We start from the raw sequence: 24,511 nt of genomic DNA on the forward strand, positions 1-24,511 counted from the left end.
ATCAAAACATTACAAAAAATTACCGTTCCTCGTTTTGTGAAGAGCCATTTTGACTTCTTGGATTCTGAAAGAGAAAAATGAGATGGCTTTAGAAGTCTGATATCTTATCTGATAGATGATTACAAGTAGCATCTTTACAAATTACCCAATGCCCAGCCGACAGAATATTAAGACAATCAAGTTTCTGAACTTTGACGTATCTCAAAAGCAAAGGATCCAGAAGCTCAAATATACTGAGACAAACGACATCCATACAGGTCCATGAGCTTACCCGTTCTGAGGGTGAGTGTTGACACTGTACGATAAAGATGCTCAGCGCCATTAGAAATTAATAAATCCCCAGGAAATATCTCAAGCCCAGGCAAACAAACCACCACTGAACTCCGTCTACGGTGGGACAAGAATCTGTCATGGAGAAAAAAACAAACACAACAAGGTAGGTTTTCCAATGAGCATTATTTTGACACTGGTGGACCATGAGGGTCTTACATGGGGCGAGAGTAACATTAGATTAACACCCATTGTTAAAGATATCATCCTTGCTACAAAATCAACCAACCTCTGATTTTTCAATCGAGCACACACAGAACCCCCAATTTTCCTGCTCCAAGCAGTCAGGACACCCAACTTTGCAATAGGGGCCTCCCCCTTCCGAAGGAAAACCGGGCTCATTATTTCTACTGATCTGAACAAAGTCGCCATGAAATTACTCCATGTGTAGAAAATTCATAGCAGGATACAGCCTAACTCACTCAAAACTCTGCTGCCCGTATCCCATCTTGCTCCAAGTCCCGCTCACCCATCACCCCTGTCCTCGCTAACCCTGGCCCCCCCCCAGCGCCTCCAATTTAAAATTCTCACCCTCGTGTTCAAATCCCTTCATGGTCTCGGCCCTCCCTATCTCTGTAACCACCTCCAGACTTAAAACCCTCCTCCCAAACTCTTTGTTGCTCTGACTCTGGCTTTTTGTGCATCCCTCCCCTCCCTTTGCCCCACCATTGGCGGCCGTGCCATCTGGAATTCTCTCCCTAACCTTCTCCTCCTCTCCTCCTCCCTCTCCTCCTTTAAGACCCTCTTAAAACCCACCTCTTTAACCAAGTTTTTGGTCACCCCAACCTTCTGGCTTGGTGTCCATTTTCATCTGATTACGGCTTTGTGAAGCACCTTGGGATGTTTTTGTAGAGTAAAGGCGCTATATAAATGCAAGATGAAGTTGTTCATTAATCCTGATGATTCTGGTTCAACATCTGAACAAATGTGAGGAGAATTCTACTCAAATGGGGTAGATTTTAAACTTACCGTCAAGTGTAAAATTGGTTGTGGATCGACCGCCCGTTATAGAAACCGTCCGATTTTCATCTCCGTTGATTTTGCTGGAAACGAAAATCGTACAAATTCAATAAAGGGTGGCCGATTCACATCGGGAGTTTTACGCTGAGGAAGCAAGTTGAAAATCTACCCCAAAATATCTTTTCATGCTTTCTGCTTCTCTCATGTTCAGTGGCTGTTAAAAAGGCACGCGGGATCCTGGACTTTATTAACACAGGCTTGGAGTACAAAAGCAACAAAGTTATGCTAAACCTTAACCCATGGTTAGGCTCCAGCTGGAGTATTGTGGCCAATTCTGTTCACCACACTTTAAGCAGGATATGAAGGCCTTAGAGAGGATGCAGAAGAGATTTACTAGAATGGTACCAGGGATGAGGGACTTCAGTTATGTGGAGAGACTGGAGAAGCTGGAATATTCTCAGAGAAGATTAAGGGGAAATTTCATAGAGGTGTTCAAAATTATGAAGGGTTTTGATCAGAGTAAATAAGGAGACACTGCTTTCAGTGGCAGGATGGTCAGTAACCAGAGGACACAGATTTAAGGTAAAAGAACCAGAGGGGAGAAGAGGAGAGTTTTCTTCCCACAATGAGTTATTATGATCTGGAATTCACTGCCTGAAAGGGCGGTGGAAGCAGATTCAATAGTAACTTTCAAAAGGGAATTGGATAAATACTTGAAAAAGAAAAAGTTGCAGGGCTATGGGGAAAGGGCAGGGGAGTGGGATTAAATGGACAGTTCTTTCAAAGAGCCAGCAAGGCACAATGGGCAAAATGGCCTCCTTCTGTGCTATATGATTCTATGATTCTAGTCCCTAAAGAAAAAAAATGCAGCTCCTTTAAAGGGAAAGAATCAGGCCCAAATATGATCAGATGTTTCATGCAAACATTACTTCTTGTTTCTGTTGCCCAGTTACTGAGCTGGTTGCTCCTTCTGACCAATGATTGTTAGTCATTCAATTAATCACTATGGTGCCCAACATCCAATCAATTTGAAAGTTACAAAGCCCAAGATGTAATCAAACTAGCTAATCCCTTATTATCTCAAAGTTACCACTAACTAATCACTTATGAAAATAACCAGCATGAGTTATTGTGTCTTACAGCTTTACAGCTTACATTAAATGTTTGGATTTGATTTTACTGCTTGCATGCTAGTTTTTCACACTGAGTATGCTTTGGGAATTGTAAATAGTTACGCATTATGCAGGTTCAGTTAATTCCACGTTGCAAACAGTTCAATGTTCCACACTTCATTCTGGGCACATCAATCACAATATTTATGCAGTCAATTAAAATAAATTATTGTTTGTTTAAGTACAACAGTTTACATAGATCTAATCCGACCAGGGTCAGTAGATGAAACCTGGCTTGTTGAAGAGATCCTTCTAACATTTTCACTGAAATGGAATTTGGAACCATTCAGAAAGCTTCATAATGAAGTGTGAGGCTTTCACCGAACAGGCCTTAGAAGGGGTGGTCTTCATAAACCGAGGAACCCTTCAAAAGGAATCGAGAAATCTTATTCAAATCCCTGAGAGCCTCATTGAGTGAGTGATGATCCTCTAGAAGTGGTATTGTCACATAGAAAGGGCTACTTTATTTCACAAAGCAAAACTGCATCATTAGTAGGAAATAACAAAGTTAATATCCTTTAACAAATTTTTAATGCCAGTTGTGATGACAGCGATGGCGGAGTCCAGGGTGGTCTCTGAAAACACGGTGCCTGCAACTTCTGAATACAACTAACGGAGTTTGTGTGTACAGTCGCACTAACGGGGTAGATCGGAATTGGCTTCCAATTAAACTAAGGTCAAGATGATCGTGGATGAGGGAGGCCATTCATTACATCTCAGGTCTTCCATCCAGAAAAACCCTAATGTACCCCCATTGGAGCTTCCAATTAGTTCTTAAATGATTCCAGGAACTTTGCCTGTACGGCACTGTCTGGGAGTCCATTCTCTGCGTGAAGAAAACTTCCTATTATCAGTCCTCAATTGGCATTTTGAGAGTTTAAACCTGTGGCTCCTTGTTCTACTTTTACTGTTTAAAGTAACATTCCAGATTCACCTTTTCCATTCCCTTAACAGTCTTATGTGCGACTATAAGATCACCTCTTTAATGCTTCCTCTCAAGGCAGAAGAGCCCAGGTTCCTCCAGTCTCTCCTCATAACTCAGACCTTTGCACTGCTTCCACTGCTTGAATATCTCCCTTGTGCCCTGAATACCAAAACTGGACCCACTACTTAAGATGCAGTCTGACCAGAGCCCTGTAGAGTTTGATCACAACTTCCTCTAACTTCTACTCCACTGTAGTTCAACATTCAAGATGCAAAGGGAGGAACTAATTCAAACTCGGAGAAACTGCTCCTAAGTGTTTGTGTCATTCAGTTTTTGTCTTCCCCTGTTTCTGCTTTAGCAAACCTTTGCAACAATGTGACTATAATCTTTACATCCTGCACAATCTATATTCCTTAAAAAAATTAATTCTCGGGATGTGGACATCGCTGGCAAGGCCAGCATTTATTGTCCATCCCTAGTTGCCCTGAGAAGGTGATGGTATGGTTTGATATGACTTGCTAGGCCACTTCAGTTAAGAGTCACCACTGGAGTCACATATAGGCCAAATCAGGTGAGGACGGCAGGTTTCCTTCCCCATGTTTCCTTCCCTAAAGGACATCGGTGAACCTGTTGGGTTTTTACGACAATACAACAGCATGATCACTTTTACTGATACCAGCTTTTGTTTCCCCGCATTTTTTTAAACTGAATTCAAATTCTCAAACTGCCATGGTGGGATTTGAACTCACCATGGCAGTTCTGACTTGGTTATTAGCCCAGTCCTCTGGATTACTGGTCCAGTAACATAACCACTACAGTACTACACCCTTCTGCAGTAGACAAAAGAGGCAGGGGCCTGTAGATTTGGCTATATTCCACCTTCAAATAAGACAATTCAACCTCTGGATGACCAGAGCAATAACCTTACTTAATGGCATGCTGGCCTTTATCTCAAAGGGTCTGGAATACAAAGGGGTAGAAGTTATGCTTCAGCTGTATAGAGCCTTGGTCAGGCCACATCTGGAGTACTGTGTTCAATTCTGGGCACCGCACTTTAGGAAGGATATACTGGCCTTGGAGGGGGTGCAGCGCAGATTCACCAGAATGATACTGGGGCTAAAAGGGTTAAATTATGAGGACGGGTTGCATAAATTTGGCTTGTATTTCCTTGAGTGTAGAAGGTTGAGGGGTGATCTAATCAAGGTGTTTAAAATGATAAAGGGATTCAATAGGGTAGAAACAGAGAAACTATTTCCCCTGGTGGGGGAATCCAGAACAAGGAGGCATAATCTTAAAATTAGAGCTGGGCCATTCAGGAGTGAAATCAGGAAGCACTTCTTCACACAAAGGGTAGTGGAAATCTGGAACTCTCTCCCTCAAAAGGCTGTGGTCGCTGGGGGTAAATTGCAGCTTTCAAGACTGAAATTGACAGATTTTTAATCAGTAAGGGTATCAGTGATATGGAGCAAAGGTGGGTAAATGAGGTTGAGGAGTGGATCAGCCATGATCTAATGGCGGAACAGGCTTGAGGGGCTGAACGGTCTACTCCTGTTCCTATGTCCCTACATTCCTAATCTTCAATGTGTATGATTATGATGTGGAGATGCCGGTGATGGACTGGGGTGGACAAATGTAAGGAATCTTACAACACCAGGTTATAGTCCAACAATTTTACTGTTGGACTATAACCTGGTGGTGTATGATTATTGGCAGTCATTGATCTGATGCTTTAGGTCCTCATATATTCTAGTGATCTGCTTCACAGCAACAAACCTCAGTAATGGAATGTGCTTATTTCACTCAGCGTTAAACAAGTCATCTGGACCATTCCGTTACATAATGGGCCTCTAATGTAGAAATACATAGGCGTTACAACACGGAAACAGGCCACTCGACCCAACCAGTCCATGTCAGTGTTTACCCTCCACGCGAGCAAACAGCCCCAATCACAATTACCCGCCCTGTTTCCACATCTCTTCAACCTCTTCTTTCATCCACCTATCCAATCTAATCTTGAATGTTGACACAGTTTTTGCCTCAACCACTGACCCAGGAAGTGAATTCCACAGCCTCACAGCTCTCTGTGTGAAGAAGTTTCTCTTGCTCTCTGTTCTAAATTTCTCACATTTGATTTTGTATCTATGGCCCCTCATTCTTGACCCCTCAACTACTGGAATCATTCTGCTTCTATCTATCCTGTCCCGTCCTTTCATAGTTTTAAACACTTCTATTATATCGTCCTGTTATCTGTGTTCTTCTAACAAAAAATGACCCAATTTTTCAAGTTACTCCTGGTTATTAATTAATCTCCACATAAACTACAAACACAGGAACCAGAACTGTCTGTTCACAGTTGAGATGGAGTACGGATGTGATGTTACATACCTTTCAGGCTCTGAATCCTGGGCTGTCTGGTAAGAGAAAAGAAACAAAGTTGAGAATCAAAAAACAGTTGGGAAAGTTTTCCAATCATACTTTTTGCCAAAGACTGGTCTAGGTACCCCATGAGAAATGATTACACATTCAAATGCAACTCAATTAGTTTGTATAAAATATTATGTGCGATTTGGAGACAGCGGAGAAGCTGCAATCAGATTCCCACGTGGAGATGTTCATTGTTTCTGACTGCTCGTCGTGCCTTATTCTGTTTATCAAAGCTGCATGTTATCAACAGGAGGACAAGTCCTTCTGAGCATTTTTTTATCAACTTTATTTTCAATAAAACAGGATGATATCTTTCCCCCTTTGTAGGACCCACTCGCTCACCCACTGCTCCCCTGAGAGGTAGATGACACCTTCCCAGTTACAGGGTCTGCACCGGACACTGATTCATTGTCAGATCCTCGTTCCCTCTGATGAGACATTTCACCTCTGGTCAGTACTGGCCAATGGGAAACTTAGCAAATGTGTGAAGTTGACAGGATTAATTTTGGTCCCAATACGATAACTTACAAGTAAGAGCCCATGTCCTGCCTTCCAGTGAAAGAAAGAAAGGGACTTGGATTTATATCACATCTTTCATGACCTCAGGACCTCTCAAAGCGCTTTACGGCCAATGAAGTACTTTTAAAGTGTAGTCACTGTTGAAATGTAGGAAACATGGCAGCCAATTTGTGCACAGCAAGATCCCACAAACAGCAATGAAATAAATCACCAGATCATCTGTTTTAGGTGTTGGTTGAGGAATAAATGTTGTCCAGGACACTGCTCTTCTTCGAATAGTGTCATGGGATCTTTTACATCCACCTGCTCACCAATGAGATGCACTACTGGACTATGTAGGTGTTTGATTTTTATTAAGTTTAAGACATTTCACTTTCCTTCAGTACATTGTAGATGCGAACTTCAACCAGCTCTACCCTTGTAGAGTATCTGTACATTTACAGGATCAGTGTAAAGGAAATGAGGCAATGTGTTGATGTATTATCTATTAGGTACATTTCCTTGATATCCTCGTGTCATTGTGGTGTGATTCCATTGCAGAGATGATTGACTGGTCCAAATTTTGCTGTTAAAATAACGGTGAGACTATTGGCGCTCGCCACTATTTATGCGTAAATGGTCCAGCAACTTCAGACGAGGAACAGATGCGTGGTTAAATGTCAATATCCAAAAGCTGCTGTCCGGGTTGTGCCGCTCCATCATTAGCTTTGTGAAAACGACATCTCGCTGTCTGATTCACCATTGAAACGCATTGAATGGCGTGAAGTTGCTGTATTTGCGCGGCAGATACAAACTAAACCCGCCACAGAAAGTTAAGTCAAGTCATTTCAAGTTTAAGTACCCTTTTAACGACATGATAAGTGTTAATTACTGCCAATCAACCTCTGGCATTGAAAATCAACTATTTCAAGTGCGGAGTCTCATTCCTTCAGGTATTAATTGTTGTTGGAGATTTTAAAAATGAAAAATTTTAAATTTAATTTTTTTTTACTTTTCCTTTCTGTCTTTTTTTTCTCTCTTAATCCAATCTTTCTTTCCTCTCTTTATTTCTCTTTCTGAACCTGATTTGACATTGAATTCACCCACTCTAATTTACACTTCCTTCCCAGTCCTTGCACTGTTTATGTCACAATCCTTCAATCTGATTGGTTAAGGAGATACCCAGTTGCTTGCCCTGTTCACTCAGGTCCCAGATGCCCTGTTTCCCTCGCTGTGACATTATCCGCTCGCACTTTCAGCAACTTGCCACGCGAAAAAATTAAAAACCTAAACATGCAAGGGCAAGTCTAACTAACAGCAGATACTGTTAGGTGCTCTGCTACAGCAAATTATGGCCCATTGTCTCTGCTCAATGCACAGCAGTGAGTGAGTCCAACTGATGAAACTTCTCAAAATTTCAAGCATACCCTTTCTACAGCAACTTAAAATATTACCCCAACATTTTGGCGGCATCACACATGTGGTATTCTGGTATAGGTGGGTGAAATAAATATATTAAGGCATAAAAGTGCACCATGGATAAATGTTGCAGATGCATCAGTTAATCTATACCTATAAAGTATTGAAATTCTTACATCTGCACGCACTTCCTTTGAGTTCCTGTTGTCATGTTTTTGTCACACTTTTGATAGGAATTTATTGACGTCGACATATATAATGGAAAATGCCTATGTAAACTTATCACCATGATCGTGCAATCTAGCCACCAGGTTCCCACAATTCTCTGAAAAATTTTTCAACTGCCATTTTTTCTCAGTAACTGAAAATTCTATAGTTCTAAATAAGGTTAAAACAACATTTTTTTAAATTCAAAAATTACATATTTCACAACAATATGATTAAATTTATCCACTGGATTTTTTTTTCTTTTAATGCCTTCACTAAATTTTTTACATTAATTACTCGACCTCTCCCAAAAGCTTGGGCTGGGACTTGATAGTTTTGCCCAGAGCTGTGACATTTTGAGATGAATTTGGATTGTGCAGTCTGAGCGATTGCAGACCAAAGAGGCATCTGTATCATTCAGTCAATTGATGGAATATTTTTCTTCAGCTTCTAGCACTTTCTACTCAGTAGATTTTCTTCAAATCATTTTGAAAAACAAGTGGACAAATTATAAAATCTTTGAGGTAAAATTTATATTAAGATTTTTTAAAAGGTGTGCGTGTATGTGTGGGAGATAGAGAGAGTGAGTTGAACAAGATATAGGGGAAATGACAATAGCTTTTGTTTGATGTTCTATGATTTTCAGAAAGTATATTAAATTAGGAAGGGCAAGAAAGAGTCTTCGTGTTAATGTTGGTTCAGTTTTTGTAAAATTTTGAAGCCAACTAATTATTTCACATATGTTTAGTCAAAGGATCAATGCTAATGGCTTGCACTGATGAGACAGAAGAACATAAGAATTAGGAGCAGGAGTAGGCCATACGGCCCCTTGAACCTGCTCCACCATTCAATAAGATCATGGCTGATCTTCTACATCAACTCCACTTTCCCGCCCTATATCCCTTGATTCCCCTACTGTCCAAATATCCATCTATCTCAGTCTTGAATATACTCAATGACTCAGCATCCACAGCCCTTTGGAGTAGAGAATTCCAAAGATTCACAACCTTCTGAGTGAAGACATTTTTCCTCATCTCGGTCCTAAAGGGCCAACCCTTTATCTTGAGACTATGACCCCTAGTTCTAAACTCTCCAGCCAGGGGAAACAGCCTCTCTGCATCCGCCCTCTCAAGCCCTCTAACAATTTTATAGGTTTCAATGAGATCACCTCTCATTCTTCTAAACTCCAGAGAATATAGGCCCATTTTACTCAACCTCGCCTCAGAGGACAACCCTCTCATCCCAGGAATCAATCTAGTGAACCTTCTTTGCACCCCCTCTAAGGCAAGTATATCCTTCCTTAGGTAAGGAGATCAAAACTACACAGTACTCCAGGTATGGTCTCACCAGAGTCCTATATAATTGCAGCAAGACCTGCAGATTCTAATTTCTAATACGTATCAGACAGAGGAAGACTGATATGCGAGAGAAAGCACCAATAGAGAGGAAGGCATTGAGACAGTTCTAAACTGATTCTTTAAAAAAAGGGCAAGTTAATTTTTGAAAGCCAATAAAGCCTCTTTAAGAGCAACAGATAGGAAGGGAGAAAGAAAGAACTTGCATTTATTTAGCACCTCTCACGACCTCTGGACGTCCCAAAACACTTCATAGCCAATTAAGTACTTTTGAAGCGTAGTCACTGCTGTAATGTAGGAAATGCGGCAGCTGATTTGTGCACAGCAAAGTCCCACGAATAGCAATATGATAATGACCAGATAATCTGTTTTAGTGCTGTTGGTTGTGGGATAAATATTGGCCAGGATACCTGGGATAACTGCCCTGATCTTCTTTGAAATAGTGCCATGGGATCTTTTATGGTAGGGTATGAGGGGAATCAGAGGAGGAAAATTGGTTGAGGTTGAGGAGACCTCTGGTCATTCACCACCCACCATTAGGTAGAGTGAGTGGAAGTGGGGGGGGGGTGGATGGAAGTGAGTGTCAGCAGAGCAAGAGGAGCGGAGGATAAAGGGGTTGAGTGAGTAGTTCAAACAGAGCAAGAGGGTAGGGGGAATTACGAGTGATCGGGAGAAGGGTTTGGGAGGAGAGCTGCTGAGGACCACATTTTCCCTGCAACCTCTGTCCCAAATGTAGCCTGCAGCCATTGGTAGCTCCTTTCCCTGCCATGTCGCACCACACCACTCACCACCTCCCAGTTAAAAGGAAAGAAAAAGAGAGAGAGAAGCAAATAGATTTAAGGAGAGAAAAGCAGCAAAGAGAAAGAGCGAGCCAGAGCCAGAGGAGGAGAGACAGAGAGGAAACCAGCAACATAAAGTCAGCAGTGAGAGAGAGACTATATTCTCCAACTTACTGTGTGCATCATTATAGGAGATCAATGAGTAATATGTTCAAAGTGCTGTGTCTGTGTGCACTTCCTATCAACTTTTTGGATTATATATTCCTGTATCCACATCTATAAAGGCAACTACCGATTTAAACTTGTCACGTTGTAATTACGCCCACTCCCCAGTTGAGGCACTGCAGCATCACTACTGGTGGGAGGTTGTAACTACAGTGTACAATTACATAGGCAGTTTCCATCATAGGTATGGATATAGGAATTTGTATATTAGAAATAAAAAATATGGACAGAATATACAGCTTGAAAAGGGGGACTGAATGACAGTGATACACCCCGGTCCAATTATCCCCTTCCCCCTAATCCTGCTTCACCTGAAGACTACACTTGGTCTTGTCTCCCAGTTTGCAAATCTACAGGAGATCAACCAGGAATATATTAAAGATTGTGTGTGTGTAATATCGTATGGTTGTAATATTCGCCAATTATCACTGATATTGCTAATTGGCTCAAACCAAGGGTTCTAGTTCTCATATTTGGAGAGCAGGCCTCCTCTGAGAGAAACTTTGAAGCCTCCCTGGTTGTAACCCAACAAAGCAAAGAAGGGGAAATCAATTGCTGCATTTTAGGAACATAGGAACATAGGAACAGGAGTAGGCCATTCAGCCGCTCGTGCCTGCTCCGTCATTTGATAAGATCATGGCTGATCTGTGATCTAACTCCATATACCTGCCTTTGGCCCATATCCCTTAATACCTTTGGTTGCCAAAAAGCTATCTATCTCACATTTAAATTTAGCAATTGAGCTAGTATCAATTGCCGTTTGTGGAAGAGAGTTCCAAACTTCTACCACCCTTTGTGTGTAGAAATGTTTTCTAATCTCGCTCCTGAAAGGTCTGGCTCTAATTTTTAGACTGTGCCCCCTACTCCTAGAATCCCCAACCAGCGGAAATAGTTTCTCTCTATCCACCCTATCTGTTCCCCTTAATATCTTATAAACTTCGATCAGATCACCCCTTAACCTTCGAAACTCCAGAGAATACAATCCCAATTTGTGTAATCTCTCCTCGTAACTTAACCCTTGAAGTCCGGGTATCATTCTAGTAAACCTATGCTGCACTCCCTCCAAGGCCAATATGTCCTTCCGAAGGTGCGGTGCCCAGAACTGCTCACAGTACTCCAGGTGCAGTCTAACCAGGATTTTGTATAGCTGCAGCTTAACTTCTGCCCCCTTGTACTCTAGTCCTCTAGATATAAAGGCCAGCATTCCATTTGCCTTCTTGATTATTTTCTGCACCTGTTCATGAAACTTCAATGATCTATGTACCTGAACCCTAAGTCCCTTTGGACATCCACATCACACATAACATAAAAACATTAACTGCAAGCCACAGAAACAACAAATGATAAAATACAAAATATAAAAATGTTAACATAAAAATACCACTGTTACCCCCGGCGACAGAAAAAGAAACTAAGTACCATTTGTGATTAATTGTGCAACGCTCTCAGTGTCATCAGTGGTGTGGATGGAGCTTTTCTATTCAGGGTTGCTAGGCAGAAAAGTACATCTGAGGTCACTCCCAACCATAAGACATGCTCAGTACTTTGTCCCGAGTCTGAGAATTCTGACACAAGGGGAATGAATAGCCAAAGAAGCCACTGCGCTAATTCAGGGAAACTTCCATTGTACGCTTGCCAAATAATAGCTGTCAGCTTCAGTATCTGATGACTTGCCAACTCAATGAGGCTTTCCTCTTTCCAAAGAGGCAATAATGAAGCAGTCCGAGCCCTCATGCAGCAAGACCTGGACAACATCCAGGCTTGGGCTCATAAGTGACAAGTAACATTCGCGTCAGACAAGTGCCAGGCAATGACCATCTCCAACAAGAGAGAATCGAACCACCCTCCCTGGACATTCAACGGCATTACCATCGCCGAATCCCCCACCATCAACATCTTGGGGGTCACCATTGACCAGAAACTTAACTGGACCAGCCATATAAATACTGTGGCTACAAGAGCACGTCAGAGGCTGGGTATTCTGTGGCGAGTGACTCACCTCCTGACTCCCCAAAGCCTTTCCACCATCTACAAGGCACAAGTCAGGAGTGTGATGGAATACTCTCCACTTGCCTGGATGAGTGCAGCTCCAACAACACTCAAGAAGCTCAACACCATCCAGGACAAAGCAGCCCGCTTGATTGGCATCCCATCCACCACCCTAAACATTCACTCCCTTCACCACCAGCGCACAGTGGCTGCAGTGTGCACCATCCACAGGATGCACTGCAGCAACTCGCCAAGGCTTCTTCGACAGCACCTCCCAAACCCGCGACCTCTACCACCTAGAAGGACAAGGGCAGCAGGCAACAGATTTGAAAGTTCTTTATCTGAATGCACGTAGCATTCGTAATAAAATGGACGAGTTAACGGCACAAATAACTACGTATGGGTATGATCTTGTGGCCATTACAGAAACATGGCTGCAGGGTGACAACGACTGGGAATTAAATATGCCAGGGTATTTAACAATCAGGAAGGACAGGCAGGAAGGAAGGGGAGGTGGGGTGGCTATGTTAATAAAGGAAGGAATCACTGTAATACAGAGAAATGATATTGGGACAAAGCATCAAGATAATGAAACAGTTTGGGTGGAGATAAGGAATAATAAGGGAAAAAAAACATTAGTGGGCGTAGTATATAGGCCTCCTAATAGTTGCAACTCTGCTGGAAGAAGTATTAATCAGGAGATAGTCGGGGCATGTAATAAGGGAACAGCCATAATTATGGGGGATTTTAATTATCATATTAACTGGACAAATCAAATTGGGCAGAGCAGCCTTGAGGACGAGTTCATTGAGTGCATCAGGGATGGATTTCTTGAGCAGTATGTAACTGATCCTACAAGGGGGCAGGCAACCTTGGACCTGGTCCTGTGTAATGAGTCAGGATTAATTAATAATGTCCTAGTTAAGGATCCCCTTGGAACGAGCGACCACAACATGGTTGAATTCCATATCCAATTAGAGGGTGAGAAGGTTGATTCTCAAACAAGCGTACTGAGCTTGAATAAAGGAGACTATGATGGTATGAGAGCGGAATTGATTAAAGTGGACTGGGAAAATAGATTAAAGGGTAAGACGGTACATGAGCAGTGGTGTTCATTTAGGGAGTTATTTTACAACTTTCAAAATAAATATATTCCACTGAGGAAAAAAGGGTGTAAAAGAAATGACAGCCACCCGTGGCTAAGTAAAGAAATCAAGGATAGTATCCGACTAAAAACAAGGACATATAAGGTAGCCAAACTTAGTGGGAGGATAGAAGATTGGGAATTCTTCAAAAGACAGCAAAAAGTAACTAAAGGATTGATTAAGAAAGGGAAGTTAGATTATGAAAAGAAATTAGCAAAAAATATAAAAACAGATAGCAAGAGTTTCTATAGTTATATAAAAAGAAAAAGGGTGGCTAAGGCAAACATAGGTCCCTTAGAGGATGAGACCGGGAAATTAATGGTGGGAAACATGGAGATGGCAAAAATGCTGAACAAATATTTTGTTTCAGTCTTTACAGTAGAGGACACTAAGAATATCCCAACACTGGACAAACAGGGGACTCTCGGGGGGGAGGAGCTAAATACGATTAAAATCACTCAAGAGATGGTACTCAGTAAAATAATGGGACTCAAGGCGGATAAATCCCCTGGACCTGATGGCTTCCATCCTAGGGTCTTGAGGGAAGTGGCAGTAGGGATTGTGGATGCTTTGGTGATAGTTTTCCAAAATTCCCTGGACTCAGGAGAGGTCCCGGCAGATTGGAAAACTGCTAATGTAACACCGTTATTTAAAAAGGGTAGTAGGCAGAAGGCTGGAAATTATAGGCCAGTTAGCTTAACATCTGTGGTGGGTAAAATTTTGGAGTCTATTATTAAGGAGACAGTAACGGAACATTTAGATAAGCATAATTTAATAGGACAAAGTCAGCATGGCTTTATGAAGGGGAAGTCATGTCTGACAAATTTGCTTGAGTTCTTCGAGGATATAACGTATAGGGTGGATAAAGGGGAACCAGTGGACGTAGTGTATTTAGACTTCCAGAAGGCATTCGACAAGGTGCCACATAAAAGATTATTACTTAAGATAAAAAATCACGGGATTGGGGGTAATATTCTGGCATGGGTGGAGGATTGGTTATCAAACAGGAAGCAGAGAGTTGGGATAAATGGTTCATTTTCGGACTGGCAACCAGTAACCAGTGGTGTTCCACAGGGGTCGGTGCTGGGTCCCCAACTCTTTACAATCTATATTAACGATTTGGAGGAGGGAACCGAGTGCAACATATCAAAATTTGCAGATGATACAAAGATGGGAGGGAAAGTAGAGAGTGAGGAGGACATAAAAAACCTGCAAGGGGATATAGACAGGCTGGGTGAGTGGGCGGAGATTTGGCAGATGCAATATAATATTGGAAAATGTGAGGTTATGCACTTTGGCAGGAAAAATCAGAGAGCAAGTTATTTTCTTAATGGCGAGAGACTGGAAAGTACTGCAGTACAAAGGGATCTGGGGGTCCTAGTGCAAGAAAATCAAAAAGTTGGTATGCAGGTGCAGCAGGTGATCAAGAAAGCCAACGGAATGTTGGCTTTTATTGCTAGGGGGATAGAATATAAAAACAAGGAGGTATTGCTGCAGTTATATAAGGTATTGGTGAGACCGCACCTGGAATACTGCATACAGTTTTGGTCTCCATACTTAAGAAAAGACATACTTGCTCTCGAGGCAGTACAAAGAAGGTTCACTCGGTTAATCCCGGGGATGAGGGGGCGGACATATGAGGAGAGGTTGAGTAGATTGGGACTCTACTCATTGGAGTTCAGAAGAATGAGAGGCGATCTTATTGAAACATATAAGATTGTGAAGGGTCTTGATCGGGTGGATGCAGTAAGGATGTTCCCAAAGATGGGTGAAACTAGAACTAGGGGGCATAATCTTAGAATAAAGGGCTGCTCTTTCAAAACTGAGATGAGGAGAAACTTCTTCACTCAGAGGGTGGTAGGTCTGTGGAATTTGCTGCCCCAGGAAGCTGTGGAAGCTACATCATTAGATAAATTTAAAACAGAAATAGACAGTTTCCTAGAAGTAAAGGGAATTAGGGGTTATGGGGAGCGGGCAGGAAATTGGACATGAAGCTGAGTTCGGATCGGTCAATGCCCTGTGGGTGGTGGAGAGGGCCCAGGGGCTATGTGGCCGGGTCCTGCTCCGACTTCTTGTGTTCTTTAGATTTGTGGTTGGGATCAGATCAGCCATGATCTTATTGAATGGCGGAGCAGGCTCGAGGGGCCGATTGGCCTACTCCTGCTCCAATTTCTTATGTTCTTATGTTCTTAGGCACATGGGAACAACACCACCTGCACATTCCCCTCCAAGTCACACACCATCCCGACTTGTAAATATATTGCCGTTCCTTCATCGTCGCTGGGTCAAAATCCTGGAACTCCCTTCCTAACAGCACTGTGGGAGAACCGTCACCACGCGGACTGCAGCGGTTCAAGAAGGCGGCTCACCACCACCTTCTCAAGGGCAATTAGGGATGGGCAATAAATGCTGGCCTCGCCAGCAACGCCCACATCCCATGAACGAATAAAAAAAAAAATTAGCTGCAAGTGTTAAATCGTATTGAAGGACTTCCTGATCCAATTGTCACCTTCATTGTTGCCAGATTATTGGAAAGTACTTGCACAAGTCATCTTGCTGCTCAGTCAAATGTTGAACAGTTGCAGCTTTTCATTCTTGCATGAGATCTTCCAGGGTTACAAAGGAGCACAGAGATTCCTTCTGGGTTTGTGAAGGCATGTTTGCACATGAATGCCTTAGTCTTGGTTTCTAACAGTGAAAACACCTTTGCCTGAAGCAACATGCTGAGTGAATTTGGATGTTCAGGTATGTCAACCAAAAAGCTAACAAAGCAATCCAGCGAGAATGATCACAATATTGAATAAGAAGGGAAAATGAGAGGGCAAGAAATTGGAGATAGCTTTCTGACGGATTGGAAATTGGTCGGGTGGTAGGAGACAGAGAGTGGGGATAAAGGGTAGGTATTCTGATTGGCAGGATGTGACAAGTGGTCATGCCCAGGGCTCTGCATGAATAAGGAGAGGTTTGACAGTAAAGGTGCTTTTCTTTCATGTCTTTCTGTACAGATTAATGAACACTTACAAGCAGCCGCAAAACACTCGAAAGGCAAGTTGATTTGTCAATCTGCAAGGCAAAGATTGGGCTCTGTTTGATGGATTCAATGACCTGCTCTGTCCTCCCTCGTCTTTGTGTTAGAAATTAAGATCTGAAAAGATTCCCTCAACATACAAACTACGTTTCAGAGAGGGAGAATTTGACCTGATGGGGAATTTCTGAAAATTCACAGATGTCCATTCATGGGATCAAAAATATATGTTTGAGTCCTGTGCTCAGTATTTTATAAGCAGGCATGAAGTTTGTGTGAGAGATTTGGCTTTTCTGTCTGGAGAACTGATCCATTTTCCAGAGTCATATTGCTGGATGTTAGACAGACATACAGAATTTTGCTTTCTCTGACTGGAGAGCCAGCAGTATAACTGGATGCCGCTAGTTTGCACTACTCTAAGATCAGGTACACAGTGTCAGCTGTGGCTCAGTGGGTAGCACTCTTACTGCTGAGTCAGTATGATTGTGGGTTCAAGCCCCACTCCAGGGACTTGATGCATGTAAACCAGGCTAACACTACAGTGCAATACCGAGCGAGTGCTGCACTGTTGGAGATGCCATCCTTCAGATAAGATGTTAAACTAAGGTCCTACCTGCCCTCAGGTGAACTTAAAAAATCCTGTTTCACCTCTTCAAAGAAAAGCAGGGGTGTTCTCCCTAGTCAATGTTTATTCCTGAATCAACGCCACAGAAAACAGATGAACTGGTCATTACCAAAGTGCTGTTTGTGGGACCTTGCTGTGTGCAAATTGGCTGCCATGTTTCCTACATTATAATAGTGACTACACTTCAAAAGTACTTCATTGGCTGTAAAGTGCTTTGGGATAACCTGAGGTCATAAAAGGCACTATATAAAGGCAAGTCTTCCTCTACTGGTGTGAAATCTGCACCGTTCCCACTGTAATCTAATAGGACTACAGTTCTGAGGATGTAAAACCAACTCTTATTTTCCCAATATTCATGTTTCCCATAACACTCAGAGGCTTTGTCCATCAGTCAGGAAGCCCTGAGTTTAATTATATCAGAGGAGGTGAGCGCACCTTAAAAGGAGCCCCCGGGAACTAGAGAAGAGTCCAAGAGGTGGGCGGAGGAAGGGTCAGTGAGGTGGGCGGAGGGAGGGAGAGGCCGGGGAGCGGAGGGAGGGAGTGTCCAGCGGGGGATCGGAGGGAGGGAGTGTCCAGGGGGGGAGCGGAGGGAGCGAGTGTCCGGGAGGGGGGTTGTGGGAGGGACTGTCCCTGAGGGAATCAGAGGGAGGTAGAGTCCGGGGGGTGGGGCGGAGGGAGAGAGTGTCCGGGGGAGGGAGCGGAGGGAGAGAGTGTCCGGGGGGGGGGGCGGAGGGACGGAGAGTCCGGGGGGGGAGCGGAGGGAGTGAGTGTCCATGAGGGAAGCGGAGGGGGGAAGTGTCCGGGGGGGAGCGGAGGGAGGGAGCATCCGGGGTGGGGAGCGAAGGGAGTGAGTGTCCATGAGGGAAGCGGAGGGGGGGAGTGTCCAGGGGGGGAGTGGAGGGAGAGAGTGTCCGGGAGGGGAGCGGAGGGACGGAGTGTCCAGGGTGGGAGCGGAGGGAGTGAGTGTCCATGAGGGGAGCGGAGGGGTGGAGTGTCCGGGAGGGGAGCGGAGGGGGGGGGGGGCCTCTCGCATGTTCTTTCACTGTCCGACACACAGGCAGAAATTTCCAGGAGCGACAACGCAGGCGAGCAGGTAGGTGAATGGTTGGGAAGGTGTACTGGTTTTTTTTAACTGTTATAATTACTCGCTAACTTAGAGCACGGGGATAAATTAAGAGCTGAGACAATATGCCTGCTATTGGTTATTGAATTAATAATTTAATCCATTTTAACTAATTAACCAAACTAAAAATAATTATTTGAATAAAAACCTTAGTTAATTAATTAAAAAAAGGTTAGATAGTGATGGTAGGGTAGGTGGTGTGTCGTAACTGCAGTGTGTGGGAGTTGGTGGAGAGCAGCGAGATCCCGAGTAATCACATCTGCAGTAAGTGTCTGCAACTCAAGGAACTTCAGCTCAGAGTTTTTGAGCTGGACTCGAAACTGCAGACATTGCGATGCATCAGGTAGGGGGAGAATTATCTGGACATTTTGATCCAGGAGGCAAGTCACACCCGTCAGGTTAGGGAGTAGTTTAGATTTGGTCAGTGGTCAGGTACAGGAGGATGTGACTGCGAGTCAGGTAGATATGGGGATCCAGGATGCAGTGATGGAGGAGCCTCAGCCTTTGACCTTGTCCAACAGGTACGAGGTACTTGCTACCTGGGTGGATAGGAACAAGGGCTGCAGGGAGGATAGGCAAACTGACCAGGACACTGTGGTAGAGGGGGCCATTCAAGTGGAGGGAGTCAAAATGATTCTGGTAGTGGTAGGGGATGGTTGGGACGGGCTCCACTTAAACCAGGTTGGGACCAGTGTCTTGGCAAATCGAATAACTAGAGCTGTAGATAGGACTTTAAACTAAAAAACTGGGGGGGGGGGGTTAAGGTGGAGGGGTCAGGTGAGGTGAAATTTAGAAATCTAATGAGTAATGTCAAGGCAACAGAGCAGTGTAGTGATTTGGGCAAAGAGAAGCAGAGTGTGACAGGAAGGGACAGAGAGTTTAACACTAATAGTGCATCAGCAGTTAAGGTCAAAGCAGGGAGAAATGGTAAAAAGACAAAATTAAAGGCTCTTTATCTGAATGCATGGAGCATTCATAATAAGATAGATGAATTAGTTGCACAAATAGAGATAAATGGGTTTAATCTAATAGCCATTACAGAGACAGGGTTGCAAAGTGACCAAGGTTGAGAACTAAATATTCCAGGGTACTTGATGTTTAGAAAAGACAGGCAGAGTGGAAAAGGAGGGGGTGTACCCTGATAATAAAGGATGACATAAGGACAGTGGTGAGAAAGGATCTTGGCTCAGAAGATCAGGAAGTAGAATCAGTATGGGTGGAGATAAGAAATAACAAGGGGCAGAAAACATTGGTGGGAGTAGTTTATAGGCCCGCTTATAGTAGCTTTACCGTTGGACAGAGTATTAATCATGAAATAATAGGAGCTTGTAAGAAAGGTAAAGCAATAATCGTGGGGGACTTTAATCTTCATACAGACTGTGCAAATCAAATTGGGAAAGGTAGTCCGGAGGACGAGTTTACGGAATGCATTCGAGACGGTTTCCTAAAACAATACGTCATGGAACCAACCAGGAAACAGGCTATTTTAGATCTTGTATTGTGAAATGAGAGTGTGTTAATTAGTAATCTCACAGTAAAGGATCCTCTGGGGAAGAGTGATCATAATATGATAGAATTTCACATTGAGTTTCATGTACTTAAGTCAGAAACTAGAGTCTTAAAATTTAAATAAAGCCAAATACATAGGCATGAAGGGCAAGCTGGCAAAGGTAGATTGGGAAATTAGATTAAAAGATATGATGATTGAAAAGTAATGGCAAACATTTAAAGAAATATTTCAATATTCTCAACAAATACACATTCCATTGAGAAATAAAAACTCCACGGGAAAAGTGACCCATCCGTGGCTAACCAAAGAAGGATAATATTAGATTAAAAGAAGAGACCTATAATGTTGCCATGAAGAGTAGTAAGCCTGAGTATTGGGAGTTTTAGAAACCAGCAAAGGGTGACCAAAAAAATTGATAAAAAGGGAGAAAATAGAATATGAAAGTAAACTACCAAGAAATATAAAAACGGATTGTAAGAGCTTCTACAAGTATGTAAAAAGGAAGAGAGTAGCAAAAGTAAACGTTCGTCCCTTAGAGTCTGAGACAGGAGAAATTAGAATGGGGAATCAGGAAATGGCAGATGCGTTAAACAAATATTTTGTATCTGTCTTCACAGTAGAAGACACAAAAAGCACACCAGAAATAGTGGGGAACCAAGGGGCTAATGAGAGTGAGAAACTTAAAATAATTAATATCAGTAGAGAAAAAGTACTTGAGAAACTAATGGGACTAAAAGCCAATAAATCCCCTGGGCCTGATGGCCTACATCCTAAGGTTCTAAAAAAGGTGGCTGCAGAGATAGTGGATGCATTGGTTGTGATCTTCCAAAATTCCCTAGATTCTACAACGGTCCCAGCAGATTGGAAGGTGGTAAATGTAACCCGTTATTCACAAAAGGAGGGACAGAGAAAATTGGGAACTACAGGCCAATTAGCCTGACATCAGTCGTCGGGAAAGTGCTGGAATCCATTATTAAGGAAGTGGTAACAGGGCACTTAGAACATCATAATATGATTAGACAGAGTCAACATGGTTTTATGAAAGGGAAATTGTGTTTGACAAATTTATTAGAGTTTTTTGAGGATGTAACTAACAGGGTAGATAAAGGGGAACCAGTGGATGTAGTATATTTGGATTTTCAAAAGGTGTTCAATAAGGTGCCACATAAAAGGTTGTTATGCAAGATTAGGGCTCATGGGGTTGGGGGTAACATATTAGCATGGATAGAGGATTGATTGGTTAACAGACAGAAAACAGAGAGTAGGGATAAATGGTTCATCCTCAGGTTGGCAGGCTGTAACTAGTGGGTTACCGTAAGGATCGGTGCTTGGGTCTCAGCTATTTACAATCTATATTAATAACTTAGATGAAGGGACCGAGTGTAATGTCTCCAAGTTTGCTGACGATACAAAGCTAGGTGGGAAAGTAAGCTGTGAGGAGGACACAAAGAGTCTGCAAAGTCTGTTAAGTAAGTGGTCAACTCGGTGGCAGATGGTGTATAATGTGGGGAAATGTGAGGTTATTCACTTTGGTAGGAAGAATAGAAAAACAGAATATTTTTTAAGTGGTGAGAAACTGGTAATTGTTGGTGCTCAGAGAGACTTGGGTGTCCTCATATAAGAAACACAAAAAGTTAGCATGCAGGTACAGCAAGCAATTAGGAAGGCAAATGGCATGTTGGCCTTTATTGCAAGGGGGTTGGAGTACAAGAGTAAGGAAGTCTTACTACAATTGTACAGGGCTTTGGTGAGACCTCACCTGGAGTACTGTGTACAGTTTTGGTCTCCTTATCTAAGTAAGGTTATACTTGTCTTAGAGGCGGTGCAATGAATGTTCACTAGATTGATTCCTGGGATGAGAGGGTTGTCCTATGAGAAGAGGTTGAGTAGAATGGGCCTATACTCTCTGGAGTTTAGAAGAATGAGAGGTGATCTAATTGAAACATATAAGATTCTGAGGGGGCTTGACAGGGTAGATGCAGATAACAGAGGTTATTTCCCCCGGTTGGAGAGTCTAGAACTAGGGGGCATAGTCGCAGGATAAGGGGTCGGCGTTTAAGACTGAGATGAGCGGAAATTTCTTCACTCAGATGGTTGTGGATCTTTGGAATTCTCTATCCCAGAGGGCTGTGGATGCTCAGTCATTGAGTATATTCAAGGCTGAGATAGTTAGATTTTTGAACTCTAGGGTAATCAAGGGATATGGGGATCAGGCAGGAAAGTGGAGTTGAGGTCGAAGATCAGCCATTATCTTATTGAATGGCGGAGCAGGCTCGAGGGACCGTATGGCCTACTCCTGCTCCTATTTCTTATGTTCTTATAATATATTTCCATTGACAGGCCACATGGGGCCTTCGAGTCTCTCTCAGCCCGTCTGTCCTCTCAGGTGGACATAAAAGATGCCTTGGGACTATTCAAAGAAGTACATCCTTAAGGAAATAAGGGAGGAAATTGTAGAAACTGTGGCACAAATCTTCCAGAAATCAGTGAATGCTGGAGAGGTGCCCGGGGACTGGAAAATCAGGTGTTGGGACGCATTAAAAGGTCAGTATTGAGCTGAAATATTGAGGTGATCCCGCCACTTTATAAATCATTGGTGTGACCACACTTAGAATACTGTACAATTCTGGTCCCCACAGTACAAAAAGGATATTGCAGCTATTGAAAGGATACTGAAGAAAGCAACGAGAACAATTGAGGGGCTGGAGGGATTGGATAATGAGCAGCAATTTTGTAAATTGGGCATGTTCTCACTGGAAAAGAGAAGATTGAGAGGAGATATGATTGCTGTTTTTGGATTCTGAAGTGACTGGATAATGTAGACCATGACAAGCTGTTTCACCTTGTCCAGAACAGCAGAACCAAATGACAGGGCCTGCACTTGAAGGAGGGCAAATTCAAAACTAATCTGTAGAAACAATGGCCTCAATATTAACCCCCACCCGACGGGCAGGAGAGGGTCGGGGGTGGATGGGTTAAAGAGTTAAATACGGGGAACGCGACCCCAGCCCATATTTAAGGCGGTGGGTTTCATGGTGTGCGAGTGTCCCGCTGTGGAGAGGCAGACACTTCATTAACATACTTAAATCGGGCTCCCACACTGCAAGAGAAAGCCTGATTTAAATTTTACAGATGCCGTGTGGGTTTCCCAGGGTTCGGGAAACCCGGCAGTGAAAGGGAGGCGGGTGCTGCCGACTCAGGGAGGTAAAGGCCTTTTTCAGCACTTCTTGTGGCCCAGGAGGAGCAGGAGTTCTCCCCCCGGCCCCTCAAGGAAGCCTTCGGCCTCCCCCTTGCCGATCACAGCCTCTCTCTCCCCCCTGCCACAATCGCTGGCTTCCCCTCTTCAGCCCCTATGGTCTTTCTCTCCCTCCAGCTGATCACAGCCATTCCCACCCCACTCCCAAACCCTGAACACCAACCTTCCCCCCTCCCGATTGACAGGGACCATCCCCAAGGACCTCTGCGTCCCCGGCCTTGCCGAGATCGTCGGTCGTTTTCAGCCTCATTGTAAATATCGGGGCCAATATTTCAATGAGCGACTATGGAACAGGATCCCTGGTGAGACGGTGGAAGTAGAGAGTGTTGATTCATTCAAATACAAACAAGGTAGATTTATTTCAGAAAATAATATTTTGGGATACAGTATATGAGTAATTTGAGACATGACATGTGGTGAGTGTAACATGCTCGGGAAGAATAGGTGACTTTGGACCTATGGTTCCCAAAGCTCTCCCCCACTGGGACTTCCTCACCTCATATCTCAGTCTGTTGTAGACGCACTGATGGAGATGGATTGCTGTGATTAGACAATAACTTCTTTAATGTTATATCATGTGACTGGTAGAAGGCGAACTAGATGGACCCTGGTCTTTTTTCGGCTGGCGATTCCTATGTTCTGATTAATTATCTCATTGCTATTTGAGGGACTTTGATGTGCACAAATTGGTTGCCACGTTTATCTACATTACAACAGTGACTACACTTCAAAGTAATTAATTGACAGTGAAGCGCTTTGAGATGTCCTGAGGTCGTGAAAGGCATTACATTTATTGAAGCAGCACAAAAATATTACACATCTTATTGATACGGAAAGATACAGGCCCCATAGATATAATGCTTCTAATACTACTCACTCACCACTTTACAAAATTTGCTGAAGAAACAAGTAACTCTCTTCTTCCCTCTGAATCTTTATAGAATCATACAGCATACAAGGAGGCCATTCAGCCTATCGTGTAAGAGCTGGCTCTTTGAAAGAGCTATCCAATTAGTCCCACCTCACTCTTTCCCAAAGCCCTGCAATTTTTCCCCTTCAGGTATTTATCCAATTCCCTTTTGAAAGTTACTATTGAATCTGTCTCTCCATCCTTTCCAATTCTGATTTTTATTTGTTGTTTTACCTCAAAGGTGGATTTTCGGTATTTATATAAGATGTGAATGTTTCATTTGTTTGTTCCCCGCTCCCCTCCCCAAAACCTTCCTTCTTTTTCTTAGTTATTTACATGATTTTAAGTAAGATTTCTTCCTTCCCTTCCCTTATATCTTACGGTGGTCTCGCAGTATTACAGAAGTTATTGCTTATGTGACACTGCCTGGGGAGGTTTAATTCAACCAAGTGACCAGCACCAGAGCACCTGGCCACTTAGAACAATCTGGGCCTGACTGACTCTGACTGACTGACTCCAGCCGCAATGTTGGAGATCAGCAGCAAAATGCTCATTAACATTCTCCTCAGCAACACAAAAAAAACTTATCCCAAACAACACTATTAGCCCAGAATTTTTATTTACTGGCTTAAAC

The 24,511-nt window shown here is 43.1% G+C and overlaps 1 protein-coding gene across 2 annotated transcripts in view; it reads right to left on the minus strand.

Moving 5' to 3' along the window:
• Positions 1–24,511, minus strand: part of plekhg7 (pleckstrin homology domain containing, family G (with RhoGef domain) member 7) — a 126,548-nt gene that overhangs the window by 50,417 nt on the left and 51,620 nt on the right. For both annotated transcript variants that reach the window (XM_068005314.1, XM_068005313.1), the window contains exons 3-5: positions 5,773–5,798; positions 272–405; positions 24–64 (exon numbers count right to left, since the gene is read on the minus strand). In XM_068005314.1, the coding sequence (XP_067861415.1) occupies positions 24–64; positions 272–405; positions 5,773–5,798 (201 nt within the window). The remainder of the gene's footprint in view (positions 1–23; positions 65–271; positions 406–5,772; positions 5,799–24,511) is intronic.

Source organism: Heptranchias perlo, chromosome 24 (assembly GCF_035084215.1).
Source record: "Heptranchias perlo isolate sHepPer1 chromosome 24, sHepPer1.hap1, whole genome shotgun sequence".
Lineage (NCBI taxonomy): Eukaryota > Metazoa > Chordata > Chondrichthyes > Hexanchiformes > Hexanchidae > Heptranchias > Heptranchias perlo.